The sequence below is a fragment of the Erpetoichthys calabaricus genome, chromosome 15 (genome assembly GCF_900747795.2).
Source record: "Erpetoichthys calabaricus chromosome 15, fErpCal1.3, whole genome shotgun sequence".
Lineage (NCBI taxonomy): Eukaryota > Metazoa > Chordata > Cladistia > Polypteriformes > Polypteridae > Erpetoichthys > Erpetoichthys calabaricus.
This window is the reverse complement of record NC_041408.2, coordinates 90,171,927-90,190,760: the sequence shown is the minus strand read 5'-3', so window position 1 is coordinate 90,190,760 and position 18,834 is coordinate 90,171,927. Positions and strand designations below refer to the sequence as shown.

General features: G+C 42.6%; 1 protein-coding gene across 1 annotated transcript in view; it reads right to left on the bottom strand.

Moving 5' to 3' along the window:
* The window catches only part of dst (dystonin), a 565,996-nt gene that overhangs the window by 336,560 nt on the left and 210,602 nt on the right, over nt 1-18,834 (bottom strand). The window contains exon 9 of the mRNA XM_051919257.1: nt 13,137-13,303. Coding sequence (XP_051775217.1) covers nt 13,137-13,303 — 167 coding nt within the window. The remainder of the gene's footprint in view (nt 1-13,136; nt 13,304-18,834) is intronic.

The window sequence follows — 18,834 nt, the reverse complement described above, 5'->3', positions numbered from 1 at the left end:
TATCCGCTATGGATCTGCGCATTCCATGAGGACTTGGGGTACCATAAAGTTTGCACAAAATGGAAACCCAAACAGTTTACTAAGCTGAAGAACAAGTATAACCAACAAAGCTCGATAGATAGATAGATAGATAGATAGATAGATAGATAGATAGATAGATAGATAGATAGATAGATAGATAGATAGATAGATAGATAGATAGATAGATAGATAGATAGATAGATAGATAGATAGATAGATAGATAGATAGATAGATAGATAGATAGATAGATAGATAGATAGATAGATAGATAGATACTTTATTCACAAACAAACTGCATTCTCTGTAGGTCCTGACATTTTTCACCAGCACAGCCAGTTCAACGATCTTATTTGGTAGTGACTTCACATTTCCCATGATCACCGAAGGCTTGTATCGCCATTTCCTCGTTAGCCGCTTAGCCTTTAGCTTAGCACTGGCTCTGATCGTCAGGTAAATAGGGAACCACAACGGCACGGGCCTTTGTTCTCAGCGCTAGAAGTTGACTAACTGACGAGTCTCGGCATGTAAGAATCCATGTCCAAGTGGTAAAAAGTGTCCAGGAAATGAGTCCACATAAAAGAAAGTGGTAGGAGTGATCAGAGAGATAGAGTAAAAGGTAGAAAGATAAAGAAGATAAAGTCCTACACGGAGCTGCTGGAAAGGCTGCCACTCACGGCGGCGCCGATTCTATTCACAAGCCCACATTGACATGGCGAACGCCTTCATCAGAGAAGAGCGACAGATTGAGTTGTCCGCTGTTGCTGCACATTTGGATATCCGCTAAGCATCTGCACATCCCATAGTGCATGATGACTTCAGGTGCCGTAATGTCTACGCAAGACAGGTACCCCAACAGCTTACTGATCTGCACAAGCCAACATCCTTTAGGTGAATTTCATCTCCCTCTGCCCAAACGTACGCTGATCAAAAATGATGCAGACCCACAAAGGAACATCCATATTGGCTTCAACTAGACTAATGGCAGAGTGCTGTGCTGTGTGCGTTCAAACTACCCATAAGCCACTGCGAACATGTGATAGTACATTGTCTTTTTAACTATTTAATTACGACATAATTTTCAACTTGCCTTTACTTCAGGATTTACCCTCTGTCACACGTGTGGGCATGAGAGGACAGTTTAAGGGCTCGGTGATGGTAATTCTCCACCAAACCAGGGGGTGGCGCTGTGTGATAACGCTCTCTCGTTTCCTCCTTCTGTAGATCGAACGACTGACGGCTCTCCTCCACTGATGTCACTTCCGGTGTCCGCCCACCTGGACCCGCCTCTTCCTGCCCAGCAACCATATAACTGGAAGACCTGCCATCTTTGACAGTTGGAATAGGACTCCGGTCTAAGAAAACTCATTTTACACATTTACTTCACAATAGATGGGGATGGCTGCAAGGTGCCCCAAAACATTTTCATTGTCACCGTGTTTCTATTACCCCTTGTATTATCATGACTTGTGTTTGCTTTGAAAGTTGTCCGGTGAAGGGGTGCCTGCTTATGTAGAATAACGATTGACTGAAATGTCTCACAAGCTCTTGAGGACGGCCTTTACTTCACTCCAGCTTGAAAACATTCACTGCGGGCTTTGCCTTTTTATTCCCGAGATTTTTAATCCTTTACACTCGGCTTGACTCCAAAGCCCTATGTGTAAAGCACACATTTAGCATACCAGGAGGCTGCCAACAGTTTTCTATTTTCAAATCAATTCCTAAGTATACATTTTCCGTGGCACATGCCTAGGCACAGCCGTGTAACACACCTGCCGCGTTCATGACAGCAACATCTCGCTACATGTATAAAAATGCAAGGTATATTTTAACAGTCAAAAAGAAAAACTGATAGATTTTTTTTTCCCCCTTGTCTGAAGTCTTAGCCCTTCCTGATATCCCCGAGACTGATATGAACAACTCATCAACGGCCAATCAAGCCGACTGCTCGGCCCTGACAGGTGGGAATGCTCAGGTAAGCTCCGTGCAACCAGCTGCCACTCCTTAGGGGCACATTTGCTCAAACCACTTTCTCGACTGAGTGTGAGGTTCATAAAGAGGTGGAGTGCTGACATGGAGTGCAATTTTCTCACCTCCATGTGGTATGTTTCAGTCAAACCGCCCGAGCATTGCAGGCATACATGGTGTCCTTCATGGCCTGCTCCTGAAAGCCATCATTGTCTGATTTGTATACTGCATGGCCAGGATGAGTCACAGCAGACAGGGTCACATCGCCCGCGCCCTCTGGTTCCTCAGTGTCAGCGCATTTTGTGCAGTAGGTGGCAGACACCCGTCCCAACGTCACCCTGGACTGCAAGGAAAAGGATGACAACACCCTGCAGTACATGGTCACCCTGGGCTGTTTCATGTTCCATGTTGACTACAAAATGATACGAGCGTTTTGAATGGACACAGAACCCAAATGGAGGCAGACGCTTTATAATCACCCATATTCAATTTTACTTAAGAGAACTTCTTATACGAAAAAAATCAGGAAGGTGGTTCTTAAACCTTTTTATCTCATGACCCAATTTTGCCATTTTTAAATGATTTTATTTATTTATTATTATTAATTATAGCGCCACAAGGGACTGCACTTTCTTCGGTCCTGTTCAGCCTATATACATCAGACTTCCAATACAACTCGGAGTCCTGCCACATGCAAAAGTTCACTGATGACACTGCTATCGTAGGCTGTATCAGGAGTGGGCAGGAGGAGGAGGAGTATAGGGACCTAATCGAGGACTTTGTTAAATGGTGTGACTCAAACCACCTACAACTGAACACCAGCAAAACCAAGGAGCTGGTGGTGGATTTTAGGAGGACCAGGCCCCTCATGGACCCCGTGATCATCAGAGGTGACTGTGTGCAGATGGTGCAGACGTATAAATACCTGGGAGTGCAGCTGGATGATAAATTGGACTGGGCTGCCAATACTGATGCTCTGTGTAAGAAAGGACAGAGCCGGTTATACTTCCTTAGAAGGCTGGCGGTCCTTTAACATCTGCAATAAGATGCTGCACATGTTCTATCAGACAGTTGTGGCGAGCACCCTCTTCTACTCGGTGGTGTGCTGGGGAGGCAGCATTAAGAAGAGGGACGCCTCACGCCTGGACAAACTGGTGAGGAAGGCAGGCTCTATTGTGGGCACGGAGCTGGACAGTCTGATATCCGTGGCAGAGCGACGGGCGCTGAGCAGACTCCTGTCAATCATGGAGAATCCACTGCATCCACTTAACAGGATCATCTCCAGACAGAGGAGCAGCTTCAGCGACAGACTGCTGTCACCGTCCTGCTCCACTGACAGACTGAGGAGATCGTTCCTCCCGCACACTATGCGACTCTTCAATTACACCCGAGGGGTTAAACGTTAACATTATATTAAGTTATTGCCTGTTTTTTCCTGCATTGTTATCAATCTTTAATTTAAAATTGTTTTTTTTTTTGTATCAGTATGCTGCTGCTGGAGTATGTGAATTTCCCCTTGGGATGAATAAAGTATCTATCTATCTATTTAACTTGACTCCTCTGCTGTTTGTTTGTCTGGGTCAAATCTTGCAACTGATTTTAAACCCACTTTTGGCAAAGCAAATCTCTTCAAATTTTGCATATGTGTTCACTATTAATAATAATAATTCATTACATTTATATAGAGCTTTTCTCAGTACTCAAAGCGCTATCCACACAGGGAGGAACCGGGAAGCGAACCCACAATCTTCCACAGTCTCCTTACTGCAAAGCAGCAGCACTACCACTGCGCCACCTGACAATACAATAACCCATCAAAACTGATGCAATTACATAACAAATTTCACCGTAATCAATGGTTATGCGATTCTGATTAACACACACACAACAATGACAGAGAGCATACATGTACAGTGCATCCGGAAAGTATTCACAGCGCATCACTTTTTCCACATTTTGTTATGTTACAGCCTTATTCCAAAATGGATTAAATTCATTTTTTTCCTCAGAATTCTAGGTTACAGGTTACAGAAAAATGTCTGCCGCTTTGAAGGTCTCAATAAGCACAGTGGCCTCCATCATCCGTAAGTGGAAGAAGTTTGAAACCACCAGGACTCTTCTTAGAGCTGGCCGGCCATCTAAACTGAGCGATCAGGGGAGAAGGGCCTTAGTCAGGGAGGTGACCAAGAACCCGATGGTCACTTTGTCAGAGCTCCAGAGGTGTGTTCTCCTCTGTGGAGAGAGGAGAACCTTCCAGAAGGACAACCATCTCTGCAGCAATCCACCAATCCGGCCTGTATGGTAGAGTGGCCAGACGGAAGCCACTCCTTAGTAAAAGGCACATGGCAGCCCGCCTGGAGTTTGCCAAGAGGCACCAGAAGGACTCTCTGGTCTGATGAGACAAAGACTGAACTCTTTGGTGTGAATGGCAGGCGTCACATTTGGGGAAACCAGGCACCGCTCATCACCAGGCCAATACCATCCATACAGTGAAGCATGGTGGTGGCAGCATCATGCTGTGGGGAACTGGGAGACTAGTCAGGATAAAGGGAAAGATGACTGCAGCAATGTACAGAGACATCCTGGATGAAAACCTGCTCCAGAGCGCTCTTGACCTCAGACTGGGGCGACGGTTCATCTTTCAGCAGGACAACGACCCTAAGCACACTGCCAAGATATCAAAGGAGTGGCTTCAGGACAACTCTGTGAATGTCCTTGAGTGGCCCAGCCAGAGCCCAGACTTGAATCTGATTGAACATCTCTGGAGAGATCTTAAAATGGCTGTGCACCGACACTTACCATCCAACCTCATGGAGCTTGAGAGGTGCTGCAAAGAGGAATGGGCGAAACTGGCCAAGGATAGGTGTGCCAAGCTTGTGGCATCATATTCAAAAAGACTTGAGGCTGGAATTGCTGCCAAAGGGGCATCGACAAAGTATTGAGCAAAAGCTGTGAATACTTATGGACATGGGATTTGTCAGTTTTTTTATTTTTAATAAATTTGCAAAAACCTCAAGTAAACTTTTTTCATGTTGTCATTATGGGGTGTTGTGTGTAGAATTCTGAGGAAAAAAATGAATTTAATCCATTTTGGAATAAGGCTGTAACATAACAAAATGTGGAAAAAGTGATGCGCTGTGAATACTTTCCGGATGCACTGTATACGCACACAGGAGCTGTCAAACACGTGCGAGTAGGAGTCAACTAAAGGGCCTGAATAATGGCAATTCCATGTCCGACCAAGGGGTGGCGGGGTGCACTAACTATCCCTCTAAATCCCTTGCAGACCATTCTATATAAATCCCATAGGGTTCCAGCGCCTCCGATGACGTCACTTCCTGTTTCGGCGCATCTGACGACATCACTTCCTCTTCCGGCCCTAATGACATCATTTCCTACCCTGGCCGTTAAAGCCGCCATCTTAAGTTCATATAATCTGTTGTGGAGTTTGGAAAACATCTCTTGAAAATTACCCATTTTGCAGCCAGGATATATTATACGGGTGGCTGCCTCAAACCTTTATAATGTCTTTTTGTCATTCTTGTGACAGGAGCATACAAGTGAGAGACGCATCAGATTGCCCCCACAGTGAGTGGAGTGGGTCAATACGCGTGCCGACTTTACTTGATTACTCTCGCGAAGGAGTAGCCTTGATGATCACGGTGAGGAAGTATTGGCGTAAGTTTGCCGTTCAGTCGTCGAAATTTTTTTTTTTGCAGCGACTGAGGGCTAATCCCATAAGAGCCAAAATATAATTCTGTTTAACATTCAAATAATTCTGCAAAGAAGATATATTATTTATTACTTTTAAAGAAGCTTCAAGAAAAATCATTTGCAAAATACTCAAAAACTAAAGAGTAAAAAATAAAATATATAAAAAAAGTTTTTGTAAGTAAAATAATTTTATTTACTTTAGTTATAAATGCACTAAAAAGGAAAAAAATATTTTTTCTTTAACCACAACTTTCGTGGTTATATGTGACTAAATAAAATCGTGGGCGCACATAAATTAATTAATTCAATCAATTAATAGAATAGCTACTTTCATCATAAAATATAAAAAAATAATTTCCCACCATTCTAGACAAGTTTCAAAAATTGTTTGAATCAATTCATTTAATTGCACTGCTGTAGCCCACCTAAAGGTTCGACATGTTGTGTGCTCAGAGCTGCTCTTCTGCGCACCTCACTTGTAATGAGTACTTATTTGAGTTCCTGTTACCGTTCTATCAGCTCAAACCAGTCTGGCCATTCACCTCTGACCTCTGGCATCAACAAGGCATTTTTGTCAGTCAGTCATTTTCCAACCTGTTATATCCTAACACAGGGTCACGGGGGTCTGCTGGAGCCAAGCCCAGCCAACACAGAGCACAAGGCAGGAAACAAATCCCGGGCAGGGCGCCAGCCCACAGCAGGGCACACACACTCACACTCCAAGCACACACTAGGGACAATTTAGGATCGCCAATGCACCTAACCTGCATATCTTTGGACTGTGGGAGAAAACCCACACAGACACAGGGAGAACATGCAAACTCCACGCAGGGAGGACCCAGAAAGTGAACCCGGGTCTCCTTACTGCGAGGCAGCAGCAAAGGCATTTTTGCCTACTGGATATTTTCCCTTTTTTCGAACCATGCTCTGTAAACTCTAGAGATGATAATGCGTGAATATCTCAGTAGTTTTTGAAATACTCAGACCAGCCCATCTGGCACCAACAAAGACGCCACATTCACAGTCACTTCAATTCCCTTTTTTCAACATTCTGATGCTCAGCTTGAACGTCAGCAGATCATCATGACAATGTCTACATGCCGAAATGCACTGAGCTGCTGCCATGTGATTGGCTGATTAGAGATTTGTGTTAACAAACGGGTGTACCTAGTAAAGTGGCCGGTGAGTGTAGCATCACATAAGTCATGTCAAGTCACCATGCTTTATTATCATGCCGTCCATACACCATATTGCAGCATACAGTGGCATGAAATAACAGGACCACCACAGTGCAACATCTACATAGACACAGGACATGTGCAAGACAGGTAAAGAACTATACTATACTACCAATAAATAAATAATAGGTAAGTGAATAGATGGTAATAATTTGAAATAAATAAATAAATAATAACAAGAACTGACAATAAGAAACAACAATAGTAACAAGCATAACAAATGTACTGCAAATAAAGAAGCAGTTCTAAGTGGAAGGGGCCAGCGGTGAGTTCAGTGTCCGGACCGCCAAGGGGTAGAAGCTGTTGAAGAACCTGGCAGTACGTTCTGCCAAATGGAAGCGAGACAATGAGACCACTGAAGGGGGGGCAGTGGTCCTTCATAATGTTATAGGCTTTGTGGATGTAACACTTTATAAAGATGTTTTTAATGGAGGGTAGGGCTGAACCCTGGGCTTTCCCTTAAAGATAGGGTGAGAAGCTCAGTCATCCGGGAGGGCCTCAGAGTAGAGCCGCTGCTCCTCCGCATCGAGAAGAGTCAGATGAGGTGGCTCGGGCATCTGATCAGGATGCCTCCTTGGTGAGGTGTTCCGGGCATGTCCAACCAGGAGGAGGCCCCGGGGAAGACCCAGGACACGCTGGAGGGACTATGTCTCCCGGCTGGCCTGGGAACGCCTCGGGATTCTCCCGGAAGAGCTAGAAGTGGCCTGGGAGAGGGAAGTCTGGGCATCTCTGCTCAAGCTGCTGCCCCCGCGACCCGACCTTGGATAAGCGGAAGAGGATGGATGGATGGATGGTAGGCTGGTCTCAGTGATTGCATACCTCTTTCAGGATATGGAAATTAAAGTCACATATAGTATGTACAGTATAGAGAGAACATTCCAGCACCACATGGACAACAAGCAGGGCGCAGGATTTGAGCCCGGAGAGCTGAGAGCTGCTGCTCTACCACCTGTACTTGTAAAACATTTTTACTCCAATTCATGGTACGGATTTCAGAAGATGTTGGAAACTATCCTTTGAGATTCTGGTCCACGTTGACATGATTTCAACACGCAGTTTGTGCAGGTTTGTCAAGTAGCACATTCATCTCCTGTTCTACCACATCCCAGAGGTGTTCTATTGGATTCAGAGGCAGGGATTTTGAAGGCCACTGAAGAGCACTGAACTCTTGGTCACATTCGTGCAACCACTTTGAGATGACTTTTGCTTGGTGACGTGGTGGGTTATCATGCTGGAAGCAGCCATTAGAAGATGGGTAAATTGTGGCCATGAAGGGACACACGTGGTCAGCAATGACACTCACATAGGCCGGGGCATTCAAGCAATAATTGATTGGTATTAACGGGCCTCAGAAAAGCAACATTTGATCCAGCCCAAGGTAGCAGTTACAGGCCTGCCTCTCTCCTTTCCTTTCTCTCCAAAGTACTCACAAATGTTGTACCAAACCAGATCTCTTCTTTCCTGGTACAGAACAAATTGCTCGATCCCAACCAACTCCAGCTCCAGTATGAACCACTCTACTGACTTGTGGTCTTCAGCCAGAGCTACCAACATGTCATCAGTCCTGCTCCTTCTAGATTACTCCTAAATATGGCAACAGCTTTAATAGTCCTCCCATTGCTGTGTCCCAAACATTATGGTGCCCAGAAATGGGGGGGGGGACCACGTAGAAAAAGTGTTATGTGACCGAAATGTCTGCAAATCCCCTTAAATGCAAGTCTGCAGAGTGCACTTTAATCACAATGTCTGAATTGCTTGATTTGTAATTTTAAACGGTGGCGCTGAGGGGTCATTTAAAGAAAAAGGGGTCTTTGTCCTGAGGGCACGGTATTTATAACAGTATTGTCTCGTCTAGAATTTGTGAAATAATCGACTAAATGTTATTGGTAAAGCTTGTGGTTAACAGTACAGTATTAGGAGGTGAGGTGGGGGGACCAGATCTTCACTTTCGCAGGTTTCCTACGCCCCTAAATCCCCACAAATCCCAGGGGATAACTGTACACTGCTCGGCAAAAACAGCACATTTATCTGTTTAAAATGAAACGTAAGTGGGCAGAAAGTGAAGGGGTCCGAAGACTCGCCGAATCTGCTGTTTGTCAGGTGTTTCTGTTATTTTTCCAACCCCCCCACTCACATACACCTTTTTTAAAAACTGTGGATAAAACTGGCAGGCGTCTCTTTTGGAATTTTACCTGCTTTCTCTTATCATCCCCTTAAATGCCTGCTGAAGCCCCCTCTAATTCGACAGATTTACTCTCACTGAGCTCCGGCGGGGGGGGGTGGGGGGGGGTTCAATCTCTCATCTGAACAATGGGAGGTATGGACTCCCACCTATTAACTACTGCACGCTTGATTTGTGATGAGCAGCTTTCCAAGACTGCATTGTGACGGAGGGATCTGCCATGACCATGACAAGCTGACGCACACGCCAACACGCGTGTAGCCACATGAGCACAGAAAGGCCCACAAAAAACGTGCAAAACATATTGGGCTGCAGCAAATGACGGGTTAAGAACAGCAGGCGCAAAGAAATAAACACAATGAAGAGATGATGGGTTGGCGGCTCCTTCACTTAAACCTCTCTTCATTGTTCCCTGTGGTTATAAGCCAAGATAACATGGAGGACGGGAATGCGAAGGTTAAAACAAAATGCCTTTTAGTCCAATTCAGAAAAAAATGCAAACAGACTAACTGATTAGGATACAAGGACAAGATAAGACATGCAAGAAAACAAGAAGAAGCTTCTCTGTTGAAGCTCCATGAAGACAAGGCTGCCGCATTTGTCAGGAGTTGTTGGCAGAGAGCAATTCCCAAACGAATTGCCATCTACATCCACTAGAAGGCAGCACTGCAGGCTAGCCAGGTGGCCTCCCTCCTGAACCTTGGATCTCCATAAGAGGGCCATAAAAGAATCCGGCTTTAGTTGATCTGGTGAGCTTCAAAATGGCTGGTGTTGCACTGCGCGACTTGAAGCAACTTCTGTCACATGTTTACGGGAATCGCCGAGTGTCTTTGCTTCCGAGGGCAGGGACGGTCACTCCATCACACGACTAGGGTGCCATTTATGAAAGCTCATTAATCGAGAGTCTGGTCTTTGATTCAAACGCACAGCATTGTGGGAACGACATCTTTCCTGTTTACTACAATGCCCATTTAATTCTTGATGTCAAACCCGCGAGTAGGCAGATCTGCAAATCGCAAGGCCCGATGATACACTCAGTAACTCATGACGGCAAAGTGAAGACGTCTTTCCAGAAAGGTTTGAAAATTGAGTAAAACATGAAAACTGATGTCTCTCATGGGCAGTTTGGGCAAAAATTATTAGGAACACCTGTACACCTGCAGAAGGCTTGTACCAGGTATGGACCACCTCGTGATAAGAGCAATTCCAAACTTGTAAAAAGTCAACTATCCATCAAAGATGGGGCAGCATCCTAAAGAGACGCCGTTCTACTGTACATTAACTTGCGTTTATGTGTGTTATGTTTATTTTAGTTGTTTTTGAGTCATTATTTGTCAGATCTGTACGAGTTTACTCTTATTTCAGTTATCATGTCTCGTGTTCTTTATGGGCGGATCCCAAGAGGCGGGGGCCACCTTGACATCATCGCTCCTGAGCCCTCCCACTGGACATTTAATCCCAGAGAAAAGACGCCCACTCGGGCAGAGTTCTCACTGAAGTCTACTTGGAGTCTTTGGAAGTGTTGTCTGTCTCTTGGATTTTCTCGTTTCCTATTCTATTTATGAAAATAAAAACAAAGTACATATTCTTAAACATAAGAAAAACAATATATTAAACATGTTGACTAAGTGACAAATGAACAGAATGTTTTTAACCTGTTTCTCATTAATCATGATTCTGCGTAATTATGGTTAAGCCCGTGTCAGATTCGGAGTGATGTGCAATAATCTGCTTTGCACATTTTAGCACTCAGGACAGTATTTTACTGCCATCTAGTGAATGATATAACATCACACTAGAAAAAAATCATGAATATTTCATGCATTAAGGTAGCTCATCAATATTCATGAGTGGGCGGAGCCTCCAACTAAATACACAATGGCAAACAACAAGACACAAAGGCAGTTGCAGAACAAACTGAAACTGAAGCATTGCTTGAATCGAACGATAGTAATGACAAGGTGAACTGGTCATCAAGCATTGACATGGCAAAAGGTAACACAAGAATGAATGCACAGAAACTAAACAATACGCCAAACTAATTAAACACACATAATTATTCAAATAAGCATAAAAAACAATATTTTCATAAATCATGAGCAAATAAGACATAAAAAAGGAATCTGAATGCAATTCAGGAGATGAACTCTGGCTGAAATGTAACACAAATGAGCAAACAAAGAATCTTTACAAATTAGGATTTATTTACCACAATAGAAAAATACATTAAAATGCACAAGGGTACAAACTAAACAATTTGCCTACCAAAAATAAACAAAATCCAAGAGAAAGAACAGAACATCACAAAAAATAATCCTTCCAATACTCCAAGTACAACTCAGAGTCATTGCCTAGAAGTTCCAAAGCACATAAGACCCAATAAGTACTTTCCAAAAATATGCCCACTAGAGGGGGATCTCAACATCAAACCCCGGCTAGTAATGAGAGCAAGCCCCGAATCTTTATAAAATATATCTTTATTCTCACAAGATGTTCATCAATCACAATGAAGCTCACTGGACCACAAGAAGCAAAAGAATATTGCCGAACAACACCAAGGCAGTCCAACAGAAACAAAGTCTCGACTCAGTAATCCAGTCAAACACCGAGCATGAAGGTTCAAAAATCCAAAGATACATCAACAGCACGAGCACAACAAAAACACAATTAACTTCACAATTGGTGTTCACAATAGACCGCCACAACCTGCCCACCCCACTATATAAAATCCAGGGGGGTCTCCCACAGTCCACTGTGAATGCACTCTGGAGTCGGTGAGTTATTTTATGTTTATGTTGTGCTTTGTGGGGACCACCCACAACATGCATGGGACATAACAAAGGCAGGTTGTACACTTATAAACAATAATGCATATATTCAATATAAAAAGAATCAAAAAGGAACAAAAGAGACCCAAAACAATGACTCTGAACCCTCGACCCTGGCTGACACTCAGTAATTTGCTACTGGATCTCTCCCTTTATAGTGAGAAGGAGGAGTCTATAGCATTGTTGTCAGAGTGGCCCCGCCTTTTGAAGCTCCACCCACAAAGCACCTCAAGCGACGGTACAGAAATACAAACATAACAAATATGAATTCAGAATTAAACAACACAACATAAAAGACACAAGAATACAAACCCAGACATAACAGTCATATTCCACCAGTCACGTGTTATTAAACTTTATTACATTTTCAAATTATCTGCGGTATCAGAATGTGCCCTCATGTGCATCACCCATGTTAACGCTGCACGCCCACAGAACCGGGGGACCCTACACAGCCAGTGAGACCACACAGGTCGGTCTTATTAGCCCACTGCAGATGACCTTCTACACACCGAGGGGAGGGAGACCGTTACGTCCATCAAGATGGTTTTGTCAGCTGATGGTCGAAGATGTCCTGATCGTTTTTAAGAGCTGACCAGGCTCCTCTGCTGGATCGTCTGGATTTGACATTCACTGTCTGTCTGCCGGAATACCTTCAGCTCTTAGATGAAGAACGCTAACGAGATAATTAGGCAACTGACATAATACTAGTGCTATAATTCAGTAATTACACCTCAGCAAAATCACAGCAGCGGCGTCACAGGTACACAAACATATACTTATACAAAATGAGCCCAGACAGGCTAAGTGACCTGACTCTTCACCTTGAGGTCTCCGAAGAGCGGCTCCGGGTGCCAAGACCTTCACGTATAAATAAAACCTCAGGAGTGCATTGGAGCCGAAAAAACCTAACATAGAAGTCATAGCGGGCAACAACACAACAAAAAGGCCAAAGCACGAACCAACACGTGACCCACAAGCGCACTACAATAAAATATATATCCATCCATTTTCCAACCCGCTGAATCCGAACACAGGGTCACGGGGGTCTGCTGGAGCCAATCCCAGCCAACACAGGGCACAAGGCAGGAACCAATCCCAGGCAGGGTGCCAACCCACCGCAGCACAATAAAACATATAAACAATAAAACAACGTTATAAATGATTACTTTAAATTAAAGCAATACCTGTATTTATGAATAATAGCGCTAAACAGCCTCCCATCCCTCCAGCAGGTAGTGAAGTTTTCACAGCGAACTCCCACATAGCCATCGGTGGTTTGCTGAGACCACAACAGCAGACGCTCCTTGGCCGTCATGTCCTCTGACTCTCCAGTAACGTGAATGTCAGAAATCTAGAAGACAAAGAGGAAAAAATAAGGAGTGTTTATAAGCCATCTCATATACAAACAAAACTCTCTTTTTAAACATATCTGAGATTTAAAGCCACATAGACCTTAGTGTTTGTAAAAAAGAAGCTGAGCACAGAACTGTTAAGGGGCAGGCTGAACGGCAAGAGAAGGATCAGGAGAGGAAGAGACACGCAGAAGACAAAGAGTAAGACACAAAGACGTCAAAGTGTATCAACCAACGACGTGACCATCTAGTTAAAGAACATCCACACACTTGGAAGTCAATTAGACGGCGACATGTTAATGAAGTCACGACAAGTGACAATCAAAGCCACAACTCGAGCTACGACTGGCCACATCACAGCAACGAACCATAAAAGAAAACAGGAAAAATAAAAAAGGGAACAATATTTCTTTTTGCCTGAATAGAAAACTGATAACATAATAATACATACTGTAAAACGAACAGTAAGCCAGAATATACAGCATAAAACAAATTTAAAATGGAAAAAATGTATAATGACAATAACAAGAAACAATATTTTCAAAATGGCTAGTAGATAGATAGATAGATAGATAGATAGATAGATAGATAGATAGATAGATAGATAGATAGATAGATAGATAGATAGATAGATGTGAAAGGCACTATAATAGAAAGAAAGAAAGAAAGAAAGAAAGAAAGAAAGAAAGAAAGAAAGAAAGAAAGAAAGAAAGAAAGAAAGGCACTATATGATAGATAGATAGATAGATAGATAGATAGATAGATAGATAGATAGATAGATAGATAGATAGATAGATAGATAGATAGATAGATAGATAGATAGATAGATAGATAGATAGATAGATAGATAGATAGATAGATGCTCATTCCTGTCTGATCTTCAATCAGGGAGTGCTTTCTATGAATGGTTTATTTAACAGTATTTTAGTAAAGATTCACGTGTGTTCAGGACATTGTCAGCATACGACTGGATGACTCATAAATTATCCGTCCGGAGTTACAGGAGATTTTTTCCCAGGTTGTTTTTCACATTGGTTGCTGCTCTCCAGGATTGGTCCCCATGGATGCCTTTACTATCAGAAACTTTTGTTATTTCCATTCTGCATGACAACAGGATGTTAAAAGTTTCCTCAGACATCAAGTCAGACTACATGGGTTAAGTAACATCATAGAAGAACATGATCATTTTTGGGTGGGGCTAGGAGAGGTCCCCCAAGTCTGTGGCCCGGATCAAACTAGCAGACCCCTAGCAGAGCAGACTGACATAGACAGGCAGGAGTCAACACTCTTCAGTCTTTATAAATCTATTAAAGAAATGCCAAACTCAGTGATGGTGGCTCGTCTCATTTATGGTTGGGGGGGATTCTTTCAACACATAAACATTGGCTACTGAGGTTGAAGACACCACTAAGACCACTCTCTCCCTCTTTTCCTCCCCTCCTGGTCATGTTTTAAATCTCCTCAGCCAGACGGCTCAATGATTCACACACAAAGGCATGTCGGCTGGGCCGACTGCTCGGAAACTGTGATGTGTTCACTCACACGTGGTGGGGATTCAAGAACTTTGCACTTCGGCTCCTAACTGAACCTTCAGGAGGCTCAAAGGTTGATTCGTTTTCATTATCACTTTTAGTTTCACAGCACTGTGCACAATTACCTTAATGATTTAAACAAAATAAAAAAACATATCTGAGAGCAGATCAGCCACACCCGGTGGACATTCAGCTGCATTCCTGTTAACCAGCAGTACAGCTTGGCTGAGATGCCGAGGACCACCACAGACAGTATGGGGGTACACAAGGCCCTGTTCCATTTTGCTTCAAAATATACACCAGCCACTGTCTAAGACACTAACCAATAAGCTTGTCGATGGTTGGACTTCTACATGAACATTAAAATTAGTAATTCATTCAACAACTGGTGCCTTAATATTTTACTGTTTTAAAATTAAAAATACAAAAAATGAAACAGCTACCCATTCTAAAATGGGGCCAAGGGGATCACCCAGGTTATCTGCCTTTCTTTCCTAGTTTCTGCCCTGAGAGATCTGGTGGCAGTGATGATTTTAGGACCCTTGGGGGTCAACCTACCATTCCAGACCTCTGTGGCGGGCTTTGCCAACCATTCATTTCAAATGAAACAAAACCCTCAAGTGGCCAGTCAACCAAGGAAGCACCTCATGAAAGGGGACATGAAGTGTTTATCTTTTAATAATCTGTGGATTCCGAAGGTCTGCAGCAGGTTTTCTTCCAGGACCTCCATCCGTCTCTCAGTTCTGACCAGCCGTCCTGTCCCTGCACCCCTCACCCCCCTTATCATGAGGCTGCAGATTTTCAGTTTTCAGCGTTTGACTTTTCATCATTATGTCAAGTTTTCTGCAGACATGTTTTCACGTTGTCATTATGCGTTATTGAGTGTCAACTGAGGGGCAAAGAATGGGGAACGTGTCCATTTCAAATGAAATCGACAATAAAGTGTGCAGAAAATGAAGGAGTCTGAAGACCTTCAGAATCCACTAAATAAAACGGAATGTTTGTTTTTGTCTGCTATGCAAATCCACACCATTGAGCCCTCAAACAATGCATGGGATTCAGTGTGATTCTACATACCAGGGAAGCCCATAGGCGATGTTTCGTTCCAAATCTTTCCCCTTTCAGAACTTTATTTACAGACCGCACCTGCGTTTTATCAGCGATGTGCCCCCAGGGGGCATTTATGAGACTTGGCACAGGTATCTCAAGTTGCTCCGCAAGATGGCTTTATCCAGTGAAATGTTGGTTTGGGGCCAACATATTTAGCCTTGGACAATTTATTTAGTAACAACACCTTCTCTCTAATGCACATACTGTATACTTGTAGCTAGAGATCCACAAATGTGCAAACTGTATCACAGACCCTCGCTTCCATACTCTATACATATTGTGCTACCCATCGAAGACAGGTTGAAATGTTAGTTTGCACTGCACCATCTTTTGGAATGTATTTTGTAATACATGTAGTAATAAAATGCATTGCATTTTTCACTTCAACAGATGGCGCATCACAAACAGTAGCACTGCTTTTACTAAAACCCCTCCCAAATGGCACATAACAGAGACATATGCATTACATTTGTCGTTCCAACAAATGGTGCATCACAAACATTGTAGTAATAAAATACATTGCATTTTCCATTCCAACAGATGGCACATCACAAACATTAGCACTGCTTTGATGAGCCCCATACCAAATGTCACATAACAGAGACATATGGATTGTATTTGTCATTCCAACAGACAGAGCATTACAGAAATTAACATTGCTTTTATGAATCCCATACCAAATGGCATATGACAGAGAAATAGCCCCGCACAGACACACAGATACACAGACACTTGTCCTTTTATAAGGGTGGATATGTACATTTCTGTCTGTCCAGCAGCTACTCTCCGTTGGACATATTCAGCGTTAACGTTTGCGGTGCACCGTCTATTGGAATGTATTTTGTAACATACAGTATGTAGTAATAAGATGCATTGCATTTTTCATTCCAACAGGTGGCACAACACAAACACTGCTTTTATGAATCCCATACCAAATGGCATATAATAGAAAGATAACCCTGAATGGATACACAGACACAGAAACATGGATTGACATCTAAGTAATCAATGTAGACCTCACCAATAACGTTTGCAGTGCAACAATTATTGGAATGTACTTTGTAATGCATGGAGCAATAAAATGAGTTCTAGTTTTCATTCCAACACATGTCACATCACAAATATTTGCCCTGCTTTTACCAATCCCATATCAAATGACATATAACAGAGACATTGCATTGCATTTATCATTTCCACAGACAGCACATTACAAACATTTGCATAGCTTTTACAAATCCCATACCAAATAGCCTACAACAGAGATATATGCATTGCACTTGACTTTCCAACAGATGGCACATCACAAACATTAACATTGTGTTTAGAAATCCCATACCAAAAGGCATATAACAGAGACATGGTAACTGGATGGACACACTGATACACAGACACATGTCCTTTATTAAAGTGGATAGATAGATAGATAGATAGATAGATAGATAGATAGATAGATAGATAGATAGATAGATAGATAGATAGATAGATAGATAGATAGATAGATAGATAGATAGATAGATAGATAGGAAAGGCACTGTATAATAGTCTTTTCCGGCATTTTCCTTCTATTTTTTTTAAAGACTCCGCCAGCACATTTCCAGGACTGTCAAGTAAATCCTGTGCTGCCTTTGAACTTCAAGTATCGGCCTCAGGTCTTCTACAACTACTGTGCCCTCAAGTCAGAATTCTGTATTTATTAAAGCTGTCAAATCTAACGGATTCACTTAACACCTTAATGGTATGCATGTAACATGTTCATTTATAACATGCAGCATTATTGCTGTCATTTATTATTAGAACATATTTATTTCATTGCTCATATTTCTATAATTTTAAGCTATGACGAGAATTCGCTTCATCAAACTGGCAGCTATGAACACTTTCTTACTGATTAATCACACCAGCTCTTGAGGTCTAATTTGCTGGCTTAGGGTTATCTGACACCACAAGCAATAGTGGTGGCGATGGCAGTGGTGGTATAACAATAAATCGTCCGTATTTTCTGCATGTTAGACTGCTGTGACTTGTAAACCCATTACTATTATTATTATTTATATTTGATGTCATTTGTCATGTATTTTTCACTTTGCGTCAAGTCGCACCTGCTCTGTGCTTGTTAATCACGGTCCAAGGTGTGTGTTCGTTATAATAATGCCAGCTGCTGCCATTCACATGGGTGTGGCCTGTGACCTAACCTCAGTACTCAGAATCCACACTTTCAGATGGTGAAAAATAAACCATTCTTTGAATTGCCGTCAGTGTGACTGGTCAAGGATTTTCGTTTTTAAAGAACATTAGGGAAACCTTGACGAGAATGGGTCGTTCGGCCAAAAATGTGAGAAAAGTGCAGGGATCTAAATAGTTTCTTGAAGGCATGATGCACTTTATTCATTTACGATTTATTTTTGCATGCCACTGTAATACGTTTAACCAAATAACTCCAAACTGAAAAGAAAAAAAGTCTTCTGGAACAGAGAACATTCTAGAAAACCTGGATTATAATCTACAGTCTACTCATTGCTGTTTCTAGGAAACAGACAAATGAGGACGGCAGATAAAAAGTAAAGTCCGCTCACTTTGATTAGGCAGATGTCTGACACTGGCATCTCTGAGTCACTGGGTTGCATCTCAGCAGGACTTTGGCATACCTGCAGCTGGAAATGAAGGAAGTTGAAGAATCTTTAAAGAGTTAAGGTGTGAATAAGGAGGTGGGTAGGTGCCTTATGAGATTTACAGCCAACCCTGGCTTATCTTTAAGCTTCTTAAAAATTCCAATGCCAGCCTAATCATGCACGTGGCACATTTAAATCGCAGTGAAAGCTCAGGTCAGCTTCATTCTGTTGAAGACAGAGAATGACTGAAATCTTTACAACTGATAACTAGTTCTTGGA